Source organism: Mus musculus, chromosome 10, assembly GCF_000001635.26.
Source record: "Mus musculus strain C57BL/6J chromosome 10, GRCm38.p6 C57BL/6J".
In the NCBI taxonomy this organism is placed as follows: domain Eukaryota; kingdom Metazoa; phylum Chordata; class Mammalia; order Rodentia; family Muridae; genus Mus; species Mus musculus.
The window spans coordinates 107,701,492-107,721,179 of record NC_000076.6 but is presented as its reverse complement, the minus strand read 5'-3'; the positions used below and the strand labels follow the sequence as shown (position 1 = coordinate 107,721,179).

General features: G+C 34.6%; 1 protein-coding gene across 4 annotated transcripts in view; it reads left to right on the top strand.

Annotated features, from left to right (window-relative positions):
- The first annotated feature begins 1,081 nt into the window (after positions 1-1,081).
- The window catches only part of Ptprq (protein tyrosine phosphatase, receptor type, Q), a 205,736-nt gene continuing 187,129 nt past the window's right edge, over positions 1,082-19,688 (top strand). For 2 of the 4 annotated variants that reach the window (XM_017313938.2, XM_006513635.2), the window contains exons 1-8: positions 1,082-1,361; positions 1,701-1,812; positions 2,484-2,710; positions 5,028-5,097; positions 9,108-9,307; positions 10,412-10,661; positions 12,426-12,554; positions 15,559-15,705. In XM_017313938.2, the coding sequence (XP_017169427.1) occupies positions 1,308-1,361; positions 1,701-1,812; positions 2,484-2,710; positions 5,028-5,097; positions 9,108-9,307; positions 10,412-10,661; positions 12,426-12,554; positions 15,559-15,705 (1,189 nt within the window). In that variant the 5' untranslated portion in view covers positions 1,082-1,307. The remainder of the gene's footprint in view (positions 1,362-1,700; positions 1,813-2,483; positions 2,711-5,027; positions 5,098-9,107; positions 9,308-10,411; positions 10,662-12,425; positions 12,555-15,558; positions 15,706-19,688) is intronic. The other 2 variants (NM_001081432.2, NM_001370987.1) reach the window with 1 other exon arrangement.

Sequence of the window (19,688 nt, the reverse complement as noted above, 5' to 3'; positions counted from 1 at the left end):
GAATAATGTGATTGCAATCAGGAATACAATTGGTACTTATCAGTTAAAAACTAATTTCATTCCCGGTATGCAAACTAACTTTTAAGAAGTACATAAATATTAATCTGAAATGTATTAATGCCTGTCACATTTTGCCCACTTTTCTTCTGTGGGAAACTATCTAGTCAATCCGGTAGTTTATGTTGAATTTTAAAATGATTTTATTATTCGTATAGAAGATAAACTCTAAAAATAAAAACAAGCAAATTAACCTACAAGTTATATAAACTTAGAAATAATCTAGGAACAAAAAATAAATTCATATGTTAGCTCTTATATTTAAAAATTAAGAAAGTAAATGTCATCAAAGATACATTTTCTCAACATCTGTGTATAAAGGTCACTTGGAAGTCACAGTTTTCTAACAATTTGATTACTTAGAAATGCAACTCTAGGCTGGGCATGGTGGCACACGCCTTTAATCCCAGCACTTGGAAGGCAGAGGCAGGTGGATTTCTGAGTTCAAGGCTAGCCTGGTCTACAGAGTGAGTTCCAGGCCAGCCTGGACTACACAGAGAAACCCTGTCTCAAAAAAAAAAAAGAAAGAAAAAAAAAAAAAGAAAAGAAAAGAAAAGAAAGAAATGCAACTGTAGGCTCTTGAATTTCAAAGTCTTTTGGGCCTTTTAAGAAAATATTTATATTTGAACCTCTAATTTTCAATGTCAGACCTGGAAAACCCTGAAAACCATAAAGGCTTCGCTATGTCTCCAAGACGCTTTTCTCTGCCCTGGAGCCTGCCATGAGCCGTGGGGAGAGGCTTTGAGTGGATCTTATTCCCGGCTGTGGCTTTCTTACTATCACAGATCTTGGAGGTGGAGAGTATCGGGTATAGTTTTCATTCTTGCACTTGGCTGGCCTGCATGTATTTATATTTGGTCCTGGCAGGAAATTCCTGCACGAAACTCCTAAACTATGAAGATTTTTTCCTTGAGAGGTTTTTAAAAGCAGAAATAGACAAAAGCATATCAATGTCAAATTCATGAGTATAAATTTCAGCACCCAGGGGTTCTCTCTCTCTCTCTCTCTCTCTCTCTCTCTCTCTCTCTCTCTCTCTCTCTCTTTCAGTGTGTGTGTGTGTGCACTGAACCTACAGCCATCCATCCAAGAGTTCATGAATAGTTTAACAAAGAAAGGGCAGAGCTATTGAGTAATCCAGGCTCATTAATTGTGTACTTGCCAGGAGGATCTGACTTTAAATCATTAATGCAGGCAACATTTCTCTCTAGAGCCATCAATGTGATTGTACTGCTAGAAAAAATGTAATAACGATGGATTTTCTTTTCTTTTTTCTTTTCTCTCTCATTGGAACTTCAGAGTCACAGGTAATGTATATGTTCTCTTAAACATAAGAGACTACAGTCGTAGGCTGTAGATGTTTTGAAGATATTAGTGTTTCCATGTTGACAAAGAGCTGGCATCGGTAGAAATATTGATTTAGAGTCTGATAACTCAGGATTTTTGGTAAGCTCTCATCTTATTTTAGGTTAGTGAACAGTTATCTTATATAACAAATTCATATTTTATAGTGATATGCAACTTTGTTTTTGCTATTTTGTACAGAGCAGTTTATGTAGAAAAGTGTTCACTTTGGAAATGGTGCTAGATTTCTTATTTTAACTCGCTTTTCAGAAATAATGTGGTGTGTAACTTTGGCATTCCAGGTTGATGTTTCTGGTTCTTTTGATGACACTGTGTATGATATCACGCTGTCTTCAATTTCTGCCACAACCTACAGCTCACCCGTGAGTAGAACACTGGCAACAAATGTGTCAAGTGAGTCCCTGTTTTAACTGACTTTTCATTAAAATGTATTTAGTAACTCTGGTGGATAGAAATATTTACATTGGCCGAGTTTGCTTTGCATGTGTGAAATCACTACAGAGTAATTAACGTGAAATGGAAAGTTAAGAAAATGTTTACAATTTGTCTTCTGCTGGCAATCTTGTTTGTTTCCCTTACTTTCAAAGAAAAAAAAGGTAATTATTTTTTGTTTGTGAAGTGGATTAGAGAGTCTGTTAATGGTGTGACATTTGGATTATTGGAGTCAAGAAAACAAGCTCACTATACTCCTTAAGGAAAAAATAAATCTATTCAGTTTGTAAGGCTGTTTCTTGTTTTCTTACTTCTTGCAGGTAAGCCCTGCATTAAGAAAGCCTTTCAAAAATAAAAATAAAAAAATGACTTGGCATCAAAAGTATGTTTGGCATGTAGTGTTTTATAGCATTCCATTTTTTTACAATCTTAGAAAAGAATGTTTGTGCTGTTCCTGAAAAGAATTTATTACTTAGTTGTTGTTGTTTTTTCAAACATGTAGGGAGAATAAATTCATGCTGATTTCTGGGAACTTCAATAGTTCACATATATAAATACTTTTTTTTAATTACTTTTTTGGTAGAAATAAAATAATTATTTGATCATTTAATAACACGAGTTTTTAAAAATAGAACCGGGGCCTCCAGTCTTCCTAGCCGGGGAGAGAGTTGGCTCTGCCGGGATTCTCCTTTCATGGAATACCCCTCCTAACCCAAATGGAAGAATCATATCGTATGTTGTTAAATACAAGGAAGTGTGTCCATGGATGCAGACAGCGTATACCCGAGTGAGAGCGAAGCCCGACAGTCTGGAGGTCCTTCTCACTAACCTTAACCCTGGAACAACATACGAGATTAAGGTAAAGATTTTGTGAGTGGATACTGAGTATTGAAATAGTAAATCCATGAGGACAGTGGGAGTTTCACCCACCTTGTAAGTCAGCTAGTTGAAGGAACTGAGCCACTGAGGAGTGACAAGCTATCATGTGTTCAACATTCAAACACATATGCAAAGCCTGGTGAAGTACTGTAATCTTTTTCTTCTCTCTAAATAGATAAATATTTACATTTTATCTATTAAAAAAAACCCTTTAGTTTAATATCTTCCATGGAAAGCAAATTGAGCTTAAAGTAACTATTTTAGGTTTCAAAATGAAAATATTACATGCCATTTATTTATTATTTTAAATGATTTGCTGTGCAAGATAGAAGAACCCAGAGCCTCCTGCACGTTAGGCGAATGCTCAAACACTAATCAACATCCCAGACTAAAATACTGGTCTTTTTATTCAGACTTAAACTAAGCCTTGGTATTTTATTTTTCTAACTCTGTTGCAGTTGGATGTACATCACTTAACTTTTGGATAATGGATTAAAAACTTTGAAGCAGCAGTTTTACTAAAAATAAATGCAATTCTGTTTCAGTCAATATAGATTCACAGAACCCTCACTCTTTTGTGTTTCTAAAAGTGTATGATATGTTACCACATTAAGTATTCATGATTTAATGCTTATTTGCATACCAAATAAAAATGAACTCACACAAAGCAATACTGTGTTGGATTAAATAGAAAAGTTTGCAAATAGGGAATAGCTATGACATTTACAGATGAAAAAGTAAAGAACAGAGCTGTCTCCTGGCTCCTTGCTATTTACCAACTTAAAAAAAAACCCACATCTTTTCTCTTTAGGAAATGTTTGTTTCTTTGTTTGTTTGTTTACTGTGCTGGGGACATGCATGTCATGGTACAAGTGTCCATGTGTTGAGGTCAAAAGACAATTTATGGCAGTTGAAGTTTCTTTCCACCTCAAGGGTTCTAGAACTCTGACTCGAGTTGTCAGGCTTGGGGCAAACACCTTACCTTCTGAGCCATCTCGCCAGCCCTAACACATGCATCTTTTCTTTGAGTCTTGAAAATGGGTGACCATAGAGAAAAAAGAAAAAAAAACTTGTAAAAGCTGATTTGTGGCCTTATGAACTGTGGTTGCCTTTCCTAAATGATAAGACACCATAGGAGAGATTTTGCAAGAAGGATTTTGACATCTAAAAACTCCAAAACTTATTTTCTACAATCATATGCATATTTAAGTTAACTGGTATCATAAAATATATACCTAGGCATAATAAATAAGTACTAAGGTTAATGTGATGTAAGAAATGATGGTTGAGAGAATGTCAGTTTGCCCAGACTAGTTCTGCTTAGATCTCTTTTTATTTTATGAGTTTGCATTTTATTTCTCTGAATTCTCTTATTTCAGGCTTATTAAGAAACCTCTAGCCTATGTTTCATCTCACACTTCATAAATCATGTTGTGACATTTGCTCTCCTCAAATAAATGCTCACCATTGATGAATTCCAAGGGGGAATTTGGCATGGTACATTTGATATCTTCAGTATAACTAACACCTATGGGGAAAGCCTGTTAAGTGGTCTATGTATATTATTTCAGTTAGTTTTGGAAAACACCCTGTGACACAGGTAAATTATTATTCTCAGTCAAATATGGGAAAAACATGTGCCTTAGAAGAATTAAGCAAGTTGCCTAAAGTTTTCCATCTGTGGAAGAACTACAAGATTGTAGGGTTCCACTCATGCATTTTGTAAAAGCTTAGGAGGTTCAAAGCCACTCACAGTGTCTTCCCTGCCTGTTGAGCTGTATCCATAAATCATGCAAATAAAAAGTTGTTTGTGTGCCCCTTAAATTTTGACTTTCCTCCTCTATGTTGTTAGTCAAACATATTCATTTTTCACTTACACTTATTCTGAGTACTCATTTGCCCAGTTATATAGAGTGTGACCATAAGGACTGATGTCATCTGGATAGCCTGTCTTATGAATAGTACATACACTTGGTATAGACTGAGTTTTGGAACATGTATTTCAACTGAACTCATGGTGTATTATTATTTCTTATATGAAAGTGGCCGTGCCTACTGACTTCTCTCTCATCCAGTTCTTTTCTTCACCATCTAAAGGATATTGGCCATACTACATTCTAGTTTGATTACATGAAATGCCCCCCCCCCCATGTTGCTGTCCAGTTAGGGAATATTGTAAGAATTACAGGAAAATCGTTTTAGAACTTTCCTTGTGGTAAAGTGAACATTGTATTTTTGAAGATTCTGTGTATTTAGAAAGCAAAAAAATTGAACATAAATTCCCTGGTCTGTTTCAGGTTGCTGCCGAAAACAGCGCTGGCATTGGAGTGTTTAGTGACCCATTTCTTTTTCAAACCGCAGAAAGTGGTAATTTTCATAAATAATTAATTCTAAATTAATTTAATCACAAGTGCTTATCATTTGAAAAATTGGAATGTAATGAAAATATGATGTAAGATGTATAAAATTATTGAGAATGGCCTTTGAATTCCTTTTAGTTATTTGAGACCGCAAAAGTACTCTGAAAAAAAATTTCTGTCTAAGCATCATCTTAGGGGCAGAACATTAGAAAGCCCCCCCCCACACACATACATGCATATATACTCATATGCACAGGTACACACACACAGACATGCATGCATACGCATACATGCACATACACACACATGTGCGCGCACACACAAATAGGATGAAAAAGCATCTATTATTACTTCAGGCAAACCACTCTATTTTAATTTAACGTATTTATTTTAAGGAAAGCTCTTTCTCTGCAGCTTAGGCTAGCCTTAAAGTCACTATGCCATCCAGGTTGGCCTTAGACTTAGGACCTTCCTCATAGGTGTCCTGACTGCTTGCCATCATGGCCAACTTATAAGACTCCTCTGTGGATATTTGGGTACACTGATGACTCATTCATATTTCTTTCCATGCATATATGTTCCTGTGATCATCTAGAGATGTAGATCAGCCTTTTCCATGTAAGCTTACATCTCTTTCACCATAAGCATTTTGTGATGAAAATGCCGACTTCGGTGATCAGCCTATCAGTTTGTAAGACTCAGCCATCATCAAACCAGTTGATGCATTTCCCTTCCTCCTGTTCCTGAGAGGAACTTTGATGTCATCTTCAGCTCCTTTAGTTCTTTCCTACAAGTCATGTCTAAGTCTACCAGCATCTCCTGCCAGTATTGTTGTGAAATGTATCCAGGGTCCTAACCCACTCTGCAAATCTTGCTGCTCGATGCATTTTCTTTTCCTCTTTAGATGACAGAAATACCTTGTAACCCAATTAGGATCAAATGAATATAAAGAGAAATAGTTAATTAGACAATAGTTTCTCTAATTAATAAATATTTACCATGGATCTTATATTCTAATGGGATAAGATAAATGAAGTTGTGAATTAATATGTCAGGTATATTATAAGACTATATAATGATGTCTATGCTTTTTTTCCCATTATGAATGTTATGTTATATGTGTCCAAGTAAAATTCTCCCAATTTCTCAGTGTAATTGTCATGGGTCCTGGTATGTCAAGAGGATACAATAGTCAGTATAGCAAAACAACTGTAGTAGATCCAGCAATTAAACTACTGGTTTAAGATATGTTAAATTCTACACATTGAATGTGTAATTATCAAATGAGAAGAAATTTGTTTTATGCTGGGAAAAAAGTAGTCTTAAGAGAAATACATAGAAATTAACCAGCGAAACTGAGCTGAATGAAAAATATTCTGCCCACCAACATTAAAAGCCCAGTGCTTAACTCCCTAGGGAACTTTCTTTTTTTCATGTAAATATGTAATTTATTTCAGATTTAAATATTAACGTGACAACTTATATCTCAATGTCTAAAGGAATGAAGCAAACAAAACAAAACAAAACAAAACAAAACAAACACTCAAAACACTACCACCACCCAAACCAACCAAGGAGCCAACCACTAAAAACAAAAACAAAAACAAAAACTGTGTGTATATGGGTGAAACAAATCTTGATATGTAAGACTTTTGGTACTTTATAGTAACCGTATAGTTGGATCAAAGTGTATGAATTCTCTGTATAGATAATCTACAAATAATGACATGCTGATATATACAATTAAGAAGAAGATTTAAATAAAGGAAGTCATAAAGATTTAACATTTTGTTATTTGATTAATGCTTATGGCTTTCTGTTTTGGAAACCAGACTCCAGAATGTAACAAAAAGGGGGTTACCCTATAAATTACCTTATAAATTCTTTCAATTTAATCATTTCTTTACAACTCTATCTATCTATCTATTATCTATCTATCTATCTATCTATCTATCTATCTATCATCTATCTATCTATCTATCTATCTATCTATCTATCTATCTATCTATCTACGTATCTATCTATGTATCTATCTCTCTATCTCTCTAACTCTCTATCTATCTATCTATCTATCTATCTATCTATCTATCTATCTATGTATCTATCTCTCTATGTATCTATCTCTCTATCTCTCTATCTCTCTATGTATGTATGTATGTATGTATCTATCTATCTATCTATCTATCTATCTATCTATCTATCATCTATCTATCTATGTATCTATCTCTCTATCTATCTATCTATCTATCTATCTATCTATCTATCTATGTATCTATCTCTCTATCTCTCTATCTATCTATGTATCTATCTATCTATCTATCTATCTATCTATCTATCTATGTATCTATCTCTCTATCTATGTATCTATCTCTCTATCTATGTATCTCTCTATCTATCTATCTATCTATCTATCTATCTATCTATCTATGTATCTATCTCTCTATCTCTCTATCTATCTATGTATCTATCTATCTATGTATCTATCTTTATCTATGTATCTCTCTCTCTATCTATCTATCATCTATCTATCTATCTATCTATCTATCTATCTATCTATCTATCTATCTATCTACCTATCTGTTGATTTTTGGAGACAAGAATTCTCTGTGTAGCACTAGTTGTCATGGAATTCACTCTATAATCAAGTTGACCTGGAATCAGAGATTTGTCTGCCTCTGCCTCCTGAGTGCTGGGATTAAAGGAGAGACCCCTGCCCCTGCTCTTTAAGGTTCAGCTGGAAATGTGTCTGTGTGTAATCTGTCATTGGTATATGAATATTAAAGAATACTCATATCATAAAAATGAGAAAAATTTAAAAATAATATTCATGAAAAGAAATAATTTTACAGTTGCACAGTATAATGTTTCTAACAATCTTAGTCCCTTTGTTTTCTTATATTTAATATACCCTAAATAAATTACATATTAAATGTTGAACAAATTCTTCAACTCCATTTCATCAATTCTTCTTAAGAACATTTTCCACTTATTATTTTGTCTATTAATAACCATTCTCAGTAACTGTAGTAACTTACTTTTGCCATTAAAATGCATTTGGCTTATAATTTCTTCATTCTCATTGTCTAACTTGTATTGAATCTTTCTTCTCAGTACCTAAAATCTTGAATAGTTCTTTTAGAAAACAGATTTTGGTGTGTTTAGACACAATGAAAATTCTAACCTTTTAAAATCTTAATTCTTATTATTATTCTTAGATGTAGTCTTACCACAAGCATTTTTGTTTTATTCTACAATCTGAAAGATATTTATTATTTATTTGCATACCTATTTTATGTGCACAACTTCCTTTCATTTTGATGTAATATGGTTGTCATGGAAACTAAACAAAGAGATTATCTTATAGATAATAATTGATAGTATGAAATTTGGGGAAACGGTATATAAAACAACATACAAAAATCACGAACTATTAATTGGTTATCTATCTACTTGATGTTAGCCTCTAGATATTTATGAAATTTTTTTGTTATGAATTTTGTGTATTTTGGCTACTATTTTGAATTTATTAGTTTTCCAACTTCTACAGTGCCTATATAATTCCAAAGTATTTAGGGAGGTAAAATTTCAGCTCATAGCTGGGCGTGGTGGTGCATGCCTTTAATCCCAGCACTTGGGAGGCAGAGGCAGGGGGATTTCTGAGTTTGAGGCCAGCTTGGTCTACAATGTGAGTTTCATAAAATGGATTGATCTAATAGTTTCATGTTTTTTTAAATGCTCATTAAATGAATAGATGTGATGGACCAATAGTTCTGAAATATGTACACATGGTTCAACACATTTTGTAAAACATTTTAAGGTGAAGCAAATAAACACACTCACAAAACACACACACACATATATATATATATACATAGTTGGCTAGAAGCTTGATTTTATTCAAGATATTGCATAGTTCATTTCGCAACAGGTGGAAATTTAAAATCCCTGAAGAACATAAGCAGCATTTTAAATTTTAATAACAGTTTCCCCTTTCCTCCAACTCTTTCCTACTTCCAGCTCCAGGGAAAGTGGTTAACCTCACAGTGGAGGCCCTCAACTATTCTGCAGTAAACTTGATTTGGTATTTACCTCGGCAACCAAATGGTAAAATCACCAGCTTCAAGATCAGTGTCAAACACGCCAGAAGCGGTATAGTAGTGAAGGATGTCTCCATCAAAGTAGAGGACCTTTTATCTGGGAAATTACCTGAATGTAATGTGAGTGTGTGTCACATGTGTGACACATGTCATACGTCAAAATTTTTATTATGTTTACATCTTCAAGTTTTCATATCTTGAAAAGTTATACTCTTGGGCTATAGCATTGTGCTATGTGCAGATGACTGTATTTCAGGGGTGCTAATTACAGAGGGGAAGAGAATATCTCTAGGGCATATTGCAAAAGACTTCATTAATGGGGCAGCACAGGTTTAGCAGTAGAGGAAGGAGAAGTGAAAATAGAGTGCGGTAGGTTGGGTGTTCCAATTGGGAGGACATTTTCTAAGTCGCCAAGGTGTGAATGTGTCATCCCTACTGGCATGGAGGCTATAAGCCCATGTGCCATAGAGGAAAGTATCTGTAAAGGATTATATAGTCAACACTATATTAAACTGGAGGACTGCTTGATGGCATATCTTTGTGAAAATGTTGCCATTTTGTCATTGAAGAGAAACCTTCAGAGATACTATGGTATCTTCGCACCCTACTTTCCCAAGTTACCCTTGGGATATTTTTTAATCATGTTATTACTGATGGAGAAACAGCCAAACGATGTTATTTTATTTTAAATAGTTTAGTGACGCCTAAAAATCTTCTGCTTCCAGTTAAGATCCATTTGAATACACATACATACACATGCATATACACCCTAATATCTGGGAAGGTAACTTTTTTGTTTTTGTTTTGTTTTACTTAAGTACTTATGATTTAAAAGTGATAGAAAGAGTTAAGAACACAGATTGAAATTATCTTAGGGTTTTTGCTCTATTGGGTTAACATAAATTTTTAAAAAATTCCTATTGATGATTTAGCTGCTGTTTTATCTCCACTTTATCTTAATTTTAACTCTATGTAGGATTTCAAGATTGAAGTATAATGAATACAATAGGTACATTCTGTCCTAATATAATAGACATTAGCCTCTGTCCTGATGTTATAGACATTAAAAAAAATCTATCAATTTCTTATGAAAATTAATTTGTTAAAATATTCCACACATTAAGAAATAATATTTATATTATAAAAAAGTAAATGGGTAGTGTTCTTATGTTTACCTCCAGATAGTGTGTGAGTTCTCCCATTGTGTTTTCTTTCCCTCACTAGGAGAACAGTGACTCTTTTCTGTGGAGTACCACCAGCCCCTCTCCAACCCTCAGTAGAGCCACACCTCCACTTCGTACTACACATTTATCCAACACATTGGCACGGAATAAGATCAGCTCTGTGTGGAAAGAGCCCATCAGCTTTGTGGTGACTCACTTGAGACCATACACAACGTATCTCTTTGAAGTTTCAGCCGTTACGACGGAAGCAGGGTATATTGACAGTACCATTGTTAGGACACCAGAATCAGGTGTGGCTTGACTTTTTTTTTTTAAGAAAAAGAGAAAATGACATGAATTTATTTATAGAATAATCTATAATTCTGTTCATAGAGTATTTTGTTGTGGTTAACTTTCCTTTCCTTTAAGTAATTCTTTCTCCCATAATAGATAGTGGGTATCCACTGGGAATGTCTTCAGTGCTAAACTAAACATCTAGAAGAAAAAGACATTTGAGAGAGGGAATTCTTCATATAGTATGAATGACATTTATCAGTTCATGATCTCTATAATTCTTCTAATTGTCTATGCTTTTCTAACAAAATTTAGTTATCTATAGTCTTCCTCACTGGCATTGTTATTACCAGAGCTACAAGGTACTACCTGAAAGAGCAGAGCTAATATTGATTAATTTTTCTTCCTTGAAATATCAGGTGCATCCTAAGTTCATAATATTAATACTAATCTGTCACATTATGTTAGCATTCACATAAATACATATATAAAATAAACTATATTTAGAAATATAGGCAGTTAAATGACCTTCTATGCGTTAGCATTTTAGTACTGAAGGCCTGCAGTTATACATCATTATTATCATTAACTTTTAAGAGGTCATATTTCTAGAGATTTATTTGTTTATTTTATGTGTATAAAGAGCTCTACCTTCATGTACACCTGCATGCCAGAAAAGCGCATAGGATTACATTACAGATGGTTGTGAGTCACCATGTGGTTGCTGGGAATTGAACTCAGGAACTCAGGAAGAGCAGTCAGTGCTCTTAACCACTGAGTCATCTCTCCACCCCCAGGAGATCACATTTCTAACAGTAATTTATTTATACATGTGTTTATGTGGCTACCAACATATAATGTGACAGATTAGTATTGATATTATGAACTTTGTATGCATCTGATATTTCAGTATACATAATAATACCATATATTATATATGTTATGAATGTTATATGTAAGGTAGTTTTACTAAAGAGCATTATCTTTTTGCCCAAAGGCATGTATGTCAGGTTCTATTATTTTCTTTCACATGTTAGTATGAAACTATTATTTTCTTGATTTAAATAACTATATCTTAATCTTTGTAATGATATTTTCATCTCCTATTCAATACAAAATCATTTCATGGAAATTATATAAAATGAAACTTATTGGATAAGAACTTTGAGTAAATATTCAGTGCAACTTATTTCATAAAACAAACTAATATGTACAAACATATTTTACATGTTTTAATTTAAATGTTATTAGTTTTTATCTTCCCAGTGTTATATTAAAATCTTCTATCTGTATATTATATACTTCTTCTTAGAACAAAGATAAATACTAATGTGAAAACATAAAAGTTTGGCCTTTCCACCTGTATGTCAACCCGAGAAAAAGTGTTTCTCAAGCTCAATATCCACATTCATTGAAAAATATATATATACTCAGTATGTGTATTATATATTATATATTACTATATATAAGTAATATGCAAATAGCTGCATTAGGACAATATGACATTGGCAAGAATTATAATAATTTGTAGAATAAAGACAACTGTACCATCAGATATAGTACTAGTACCTTAGAAAACTGTCAAAAGAGATTAATCTGTTCTTTTCATATGTTTTATTCAAATTGTTTAGTTCTAGACTATTCTGTTTTTTTTTCACGATAAACATCCTTTGTATTTTGCGTGTTTTTTTTATGCTTCAGATTATATTACTTGTTTTTAGCAGGTTATCTCTTTTATCTTAACATGTATTATATATTCATTTCCTCTATAATAATTTCAGTGCCTGAAGGACCACCCCAGAACTGTATAACAGGCAATGTCACAGGAAAGGCGTTTTCAATTTCATGGGACCCACCAGCAATTGTCACAGGAAAGTTTAGTTACAGAGTTGAATTATATGGGCCAACAGGTAAGACTCAGTTAATTTTGCTTTTACTTTTTAGAAGAAATCTATTAAATAAATGGATAATTTCTAACTCTGAAAAGAAATGATTTCCTGAGAAGACCCTGAATTGATATAAATAATAGATTAATGAGGAAATCAAGTTCTTTAGATCTTCTGTTTTAAACCACAAATGATAAGGATGTTGAGCGCTATTCTTCAGAGGGCTTTAATTCAGAGCAGACATCAGAGGCATAGCTTTTCCATTGCCATTCATCTATGACTCACATGCAGATAAAATAATAGCCAAGAGAGCATTAAGTTCAGATTGTGACAGATCAGGTTTCCATTTAGATCAAACCATCAACTTATAATCAGCAGTGCTCTCTGGATACACTGCCTATACTCTGTGCAAGGTTATTGTGAGCCTGAATCTGCTGTGAAAAAGTTATTTGAAATGCTGTTGGTGGCCTTAAATGGTAACAAGTTCTCCAATGAATAAACAAGCAGACTTGAGCACCCTCTTGTCAGAGGTAACTAGAGGAATTATGATATCCTTCAGGAAGTAAATTATCAGTTTTTGTTGTTTTATGTTTCAGTTTGCTTTTTTATTATTTTTATTTTTTATTAGGTATTTTCTTCATTTACATTTCCAATGCTATCCCAAAAGTCCCCCATACCCCCCCCACCCACTCCCCTACCCACCCACTCCCAGTTCTTGGCCCTGGCATTCCCCTGTACTGAGGCATATAAAGTTTGCAAGACCAATGGGCCTCTCTTTCTAATGATGGCGACTAGGCCATCTTCTGATACATATGCAGCTAGATACAGGAGCTCTGGGGAGTACTGGTTAGTTCATAATGTTGTTCCACCTATAGGGTTGCAGATTCCTTTAGCTCCTTGGGTACTTTCTCTATCTCCTCCATTGGGGGCCCTGTGATCCATCCAATAGCTGACTGTGAGCATCCACTTCTGTGTTTGCTAGGCCCCGGCATAGTCTCACAAGAGACAGCTATATCAGGGTCCTTTCAGCAAAATCTTGCTGGTGTATGTAATGGTGTCAGCGTTTGAAGGCTGATTATGGGATGGATCCCCGGGTATGACAGTCTCTAGATGGTCCATCCTTTTGTCTCAGCTCCAAACTTTGTCTCAGTAACTCCTTCCATGGGTGTTTTGTTCTCAATTCTAAGAAGGGGCAAAGTGTCCACACTTTGGTCTTCGTTCTTATTGAGTTTCATGTGTTTTGCAAATTGTATCTTGTACCTTGGGTATTCTAAGTTTGCTTTTACTGAATATGATATTCCATAGTTAATGTCAAAGTTTAATTCAAGTAATGATCAACTAACATAAATTCTCCTATTGTTGTTTATTTGAAAGCACCAAAAAAAAAAAAACTTAAAAGTTGTAAATCCTTTCTATGTGAAATGTCTATGGGTGGTATCATTGCTTCTAAAAATCTGAAGAATGGCAGGTTCTAAAAGTAAAAGATTGTTCACCTCCTACGCTCCAGTGCAAACACCTCTCTCTCTCTCTCTCTCTCTCTCTCTCTCTCTCTCTCTCTCTCTCTCTCTCTCACACACACACACACACACACACACACACACACACACACACACCATGACCACACACTCACACACATCTTTTCTATTAGATGTTATTTTTCAGCTCTTAAATAACATAACTTCTTTCAACCAGAAGCTTGAATATTTTTTTGGAATGCAAATAAGAGGGAATTAGGGTAGGAAGTAGGTTTCTAAAAAATTAGAAACAGAAGAAAAACAGATATAAGCTTTGTTGAAAAGTTGCTTCTGGTGGTAGAGGTCAGGTCTTTTTCCTAAATACAGGGACTGGATTAACCAACAAATATAACTTGTCTATTTTAAGGCAGCGTCCTGCTAGAGGGAGTGTTCAGGCAGACAATTTCTTACTGATCCAAGTATTTCAATGTAGCAGGAAACAAGACCATTACCTAAGGCTGAGGAGGGGACAGAAGATTTTGAAAGTCTGAAGAGAAAGGGTTAAGTTAGTCATTGAGAAGGCAAGTCCACTTGCCTATAGAAGCCAAGAAAATGGAAGGCACCAGTTTTAGGTCTTAGTTTGAATGTGGTCAGGGTCAATGTCATGGACGTTGGAAGCCATGGGTTTTATTTCCTCCATCAGCAAGAGCCCTGTTAGAACATTGAAGGTTTATGTGAGGCAATTGCTCCTGGCAATGGCATTGAGTAGATAAAGAGTGGGCATCAGTGGTGAAAAGCACAGCCAGCAGTAAGACCCTTTGATAGGTGGGTCTAGTGAAAGTAACGTCGCCTCAGGTCTGAGAGTAACTGGAGTTCAGATAGAAACACGTGGCAGTAGATGTGTGAAAGTCAGATAATACAGTTTTTTTTTTTTTGGTAGTTATTGGTAATGATTATATTAATGTCAGAAAATTACTTAGCAAGTTTTTATAATTTAATCTTTATCTGTGAGGCTAATAAAATTACCACACACTCAAATGGTAGTGTTTAGAGCTACACCATATGCAGAATGAAAGGGAGTAGCTGGAGGCTGGAGGGCATGAGCTCTAAGACTGAGGACTTTATATAAGGAGTCAGGAAAACAGTGCTCTCTGACCCCCGCTGTGTGCACCTCCAAGCTCTGAGATCTCGAATTATATACACACCTTCATCCTCATCATCATTATATACTAGGGATCTAACCCATGGCATTGTGTGTTAGGCAAACAGTATCCCAAATAAACTATATATCTGACCTCTGTTTCCCATTTAAGTATATTAAAAATAAAATAGCAACTCACCAGGACTCTTTAACATAAGAAAAGTTATTTTAAGCACCTGAAGATCTCCATGTTGTTTCTACTGTTTTAAATCTGTATCAAACTAAAGCAAATATTTCAAATATATTCATGTGTAATAACAAATTTTTTTGTTTAACAATTTGGTTATTGTCCTTGCTTCTACACATGATATGAAATGATTATATATTTCATAAAATATCCATAAAACCTATGGGTCTGTTCTGCTTTGTGTAGGAAGGATTTTGGATAATAGTACAAAAGACCTCCGGTTTGTGTTTACGCATCTCACGCCATTCACAATGTATGATGTCTATGTTGCTGCAGAAACCAGTGCTGGGGTTGGACCCAAGTCAAATCTTTCAGTATTCACTCCCCCAGATGGTAAGAACTTTCTCCTTTATAAAGCAGATGTGATAATTTTGAAATGCTTGTGAATGTTATTGAGTTGGTAAAATGTAAATTTAAGGAGGAATTTGGCTTCTGTGTACTTAAATCCCATTATTTTCCTTGTTAAGTTCCACCTACTTTATTCTGAACCTGTGTTCTCTAGAATATCAAACCTGCAGCATGCTTCATAAAGGAAGGGGCCCAAGAGCATGGAGGACTTAAACCTCTGCTCACTGTGGCAGAGAGTCATGGTAGATTTTTAGCAAAACACCAAGAAGTCTTAAATTAATAACACACATTTAATTATGCTTAATGATAGTATTCAGCAGACAGGGAATAGCTCGCCTGCAGAATTAAGCAGACAATGAATGTGTTTTCTCACATAATTCACTTCCAGAGAAATCCCTATATTTCTACCACCCAGAACAATGTATTTTGATGAGGCATTTTCTGAGCTAATAATGAACAAAGTACAAAGTTCTCAGAACTTTCAGAACATTTAAAACTAATATATCTCAAGAAATTATAAGGAGTATGTTTATTAAGCACCAATATTTTGGGTGAGATCTATTGCTAAAGTGTGATTTACATTCTTCTCATTCATTCTCAACTTGCTCAATGGCTTTCTTGCTGTTTAGATATAATAACTGGCATGAAAGCCACCATGTTTCAGAATAAACTAACACTAGACAAAGTTTCCCGAGTTTGTGTGGTAGCTAACATACAATAACTGAGAATGTATATGAACAAATACGTGCATACACCTACTACCCAATTCAGTTGGGCATTCATTCCTTAGAGTATCACTTGTAAATTAGACCATTAGAGGGCAGCAACCATCAGGAAATTTTATCCATCTGTCCCTTTAAAGAAAAAAAAAATGAAACCTCAATACTTAATGACTGTCAAAACCATTAAGTTTATCTATTTTAAGTGAAAAATCTGTGTATGTACATATATATACATATATATATGTACACACACATGAGGAAAAGGATTTCATTTTTGATGTTGAGATTTTAACGTCTTGCCCCATCCAAAGAGTTTTTGCTTTGTGTGATTTCATAAAGTTTTCTCCAATTTAATCCAAAAAGTGCTCTTGAGCATTTTCCACAAAGCTAAGTGTATTTTTGGATGGCTACAAAACACAGCAGAGCTTTCCTCAAAGAACTCCTCTACTCTTGTTTTTAAACATTTATTTATTTGCTATCTGTGTGTATGTGTGTGCTGTGTGTTTGTGCATGCATGCATGTGTGTATGTGTGTGTGTGTGTGTGTATGTGTGTGCTGTGTGTTTGTGTGTGCATGTGTGTGTGTGTGTGTGTGTTGCATGCCTCTGTGCCAAGGAACAAATGTGGAGATGATCAGAGAACAACTTTCATTGTATGGGCTCTGGTTCTTTCTTTTTGCCTTTGATCTGGGATAGGTCTCAGCTGATCCTGCGTATGGGCACGTGCTTATACACCCCGAGCCATCTCGCCAACCCTATTTTCTAGTCTTATTATACAATCCAATGCATTTCAATCTTTCTGCCTGCTTTCAAGTCTGTCTTGGGGCCTTTAAAACTATCACTTTAGAGTAGTCATTTTATAAAATCTATAATTTTAGATATTTGTCTGGACAGGAATATAGGTCAAAGTGCATGCTTATCATGTGTTAGGCACTAGGTTCAATCTTCAGCGTGGAAATAAAGCAAAGCAAATTTTTAAAAAAATCTTGTTTCTTATTATTGATCTTGCTCTCCAGCATTTGACTAAGATAAAGAGTTCAATGACATGTTGAAATCAACATTGCTATCTTGCTTGGATTGGTTGTCCCTTAAAATGTATTTCCCTTCATTTAGTCACTTTTTATTCACCAAATGAATAGATTCCTAAGCACTCTCTTGTAGATTTTTCAAATGAGCTGTGTTGCATACCAAATTTTCTTGAATAGATGACTCTTTTTGTTGAATATGAAAAGCAATTTGTCCTGCATTTTATCCTACTGTCTCTGTCAACTGCTTATCTCAGAGACTGCATTCTGGAGGCTGTGAGAGGGTAGCCATTTGGTGGGGCACAGGGAGCCCCACCAAAGATTGGAAAGGCAAGAGTCTTACCTGCTCAAGTCCACTTTCCTTCATGGGGATCAGTGACCATTCTTTCAGCTGAAGGAAGGGCTTTCATGAATTGCTTTAGCAACTGCAGACTGTTTCACCTTCTGATATTAGCTATCCTGCTCCCAATAACTAAAATTGTACCATAAAAGAGTACTGAAACTAGCCAGGCATGATGATGCTTGCCTTTAATTCCAGCACTCAGGAGACAGAGGTAGGTAGATCTTTGTGAGTTCAAGGCCAGCCTGTTCTTCAGAGCAAGTTCTAGGACATCCAGGGTTGTTATTCAGAGGAAAACCAAGGGAAAGAAAATCCTGAAACTACATGAGACAATGAAATAGCTCATTGCATTACCTACAGTCAAGTAAAACTTAATATCTGAATTTTGTTCTTTATCATTTACTATTATTAAAAGGTGTGTTGTATTTTAATTAACATTACTTATCCTCTGCCTCATGTCTTAAATGTTTCTAATGTTCTGTTTTAAAATAATTAGAACTAGCTTATTCCTCCTAAATTATCACCTTTAAAAGTAACTGTGGTTCTTAACAATGTTCAAGTATTCATAGATAAATGCTTGGTTTACCTCTTACAGAGAATGGTGTATCTATCACATCTCAGTGTGGTTGATTTCATTAATGCAGACTCTGAAGATCCATAGTCGATTTGGTTATCAGAAAAAAAAATGCTATTACTGTATTAGTTCTACAGGGTCTATACATAAGGTTTTTATACACACATCACTTCGATTTTACTGAGTGTTTATCTACTTAGGCAAAGAAGAGAGATTATGGCTGGGAAATGGCAATTTAGTATCAGCCAATGTTCCAAACATTATATAATTTTTGGCAAAACGTGAAGAGTTCGTCACTTTTTCTTTTTCTCATGAATCTTAGTGGGCTTTAATTTTAAGTTTCCCTCCAAGTTTTTTTTTTTAAATAGAACTTTATTTTTTTTTAGAGTAGATCTAATTATGGATTTAATTATGTGTTTTCTTTGCTACAATATGATCATCCCATTTCACTTCTAATAGCTTTTCTTCTAAGACCTTCACATGATCCAGAATTTACCTATATTAATTTTGTGTCTGTTCTCTTTCTTGTTTGTCCATGAAACTTACAAATACATTGTCTGATGACTCAGTCTCTGCTGCTAACTCCTTCAGAATTGATTCTGCACTGTGAATAATTGCCCTGCGTGCTTAGTTTTCTTTAATTTTGTATTGATCTTAAAAGGATCAACCTAATCCAGACGTCTCTGGTTTCTCTGTAAGAGTGTGTGGGATACAAGATAAGTATCTCTCTAAAGAGAAAAGAAGGGGTTGTCTGTTCCACTTCCTTCATCCACTATGATTTTTGTAGTCTGAAAAAAAGAAGTAGTCCCTTAATCTTTACTTGAATTACAATAGGATGCATTGGTGTCATGATATAGTTTTTAAATTTTGTTGATGAATATACATAAAATTGCCTGCTCTTATTCATGAATGTGGCTCACATATTAAGAGACAGTAATAATCCTTTCATATTTTTCTATGGCACTGATAGATTTAATGTGTTCCTAGTATGCTTTTAAAAAGTAGAAGAGACAATTCTATTTCAAGTAGAAGACATATGGTCTGGTTAAATAAAAAGTTTAGTTATGAATTATGTGTTAATTTAAATTAATGTAAAAATGCCTGGTCTCTTCTGTGATTTATATCACACAATGCTGTCTAAGGTCCTTGCTACACAGCAATGCCAAAATAATGCATAGAAGAAGGTAAAGAGAGGTTTTGCTGAGTCTATTGCTCTGTTTATAGTTTTTCTGTCCTTGGATAATGCACAGAGATAAACACATTGGTAGCAACAAAAGTGCTAGAAACAATAACTTTAGTAAGATACAAC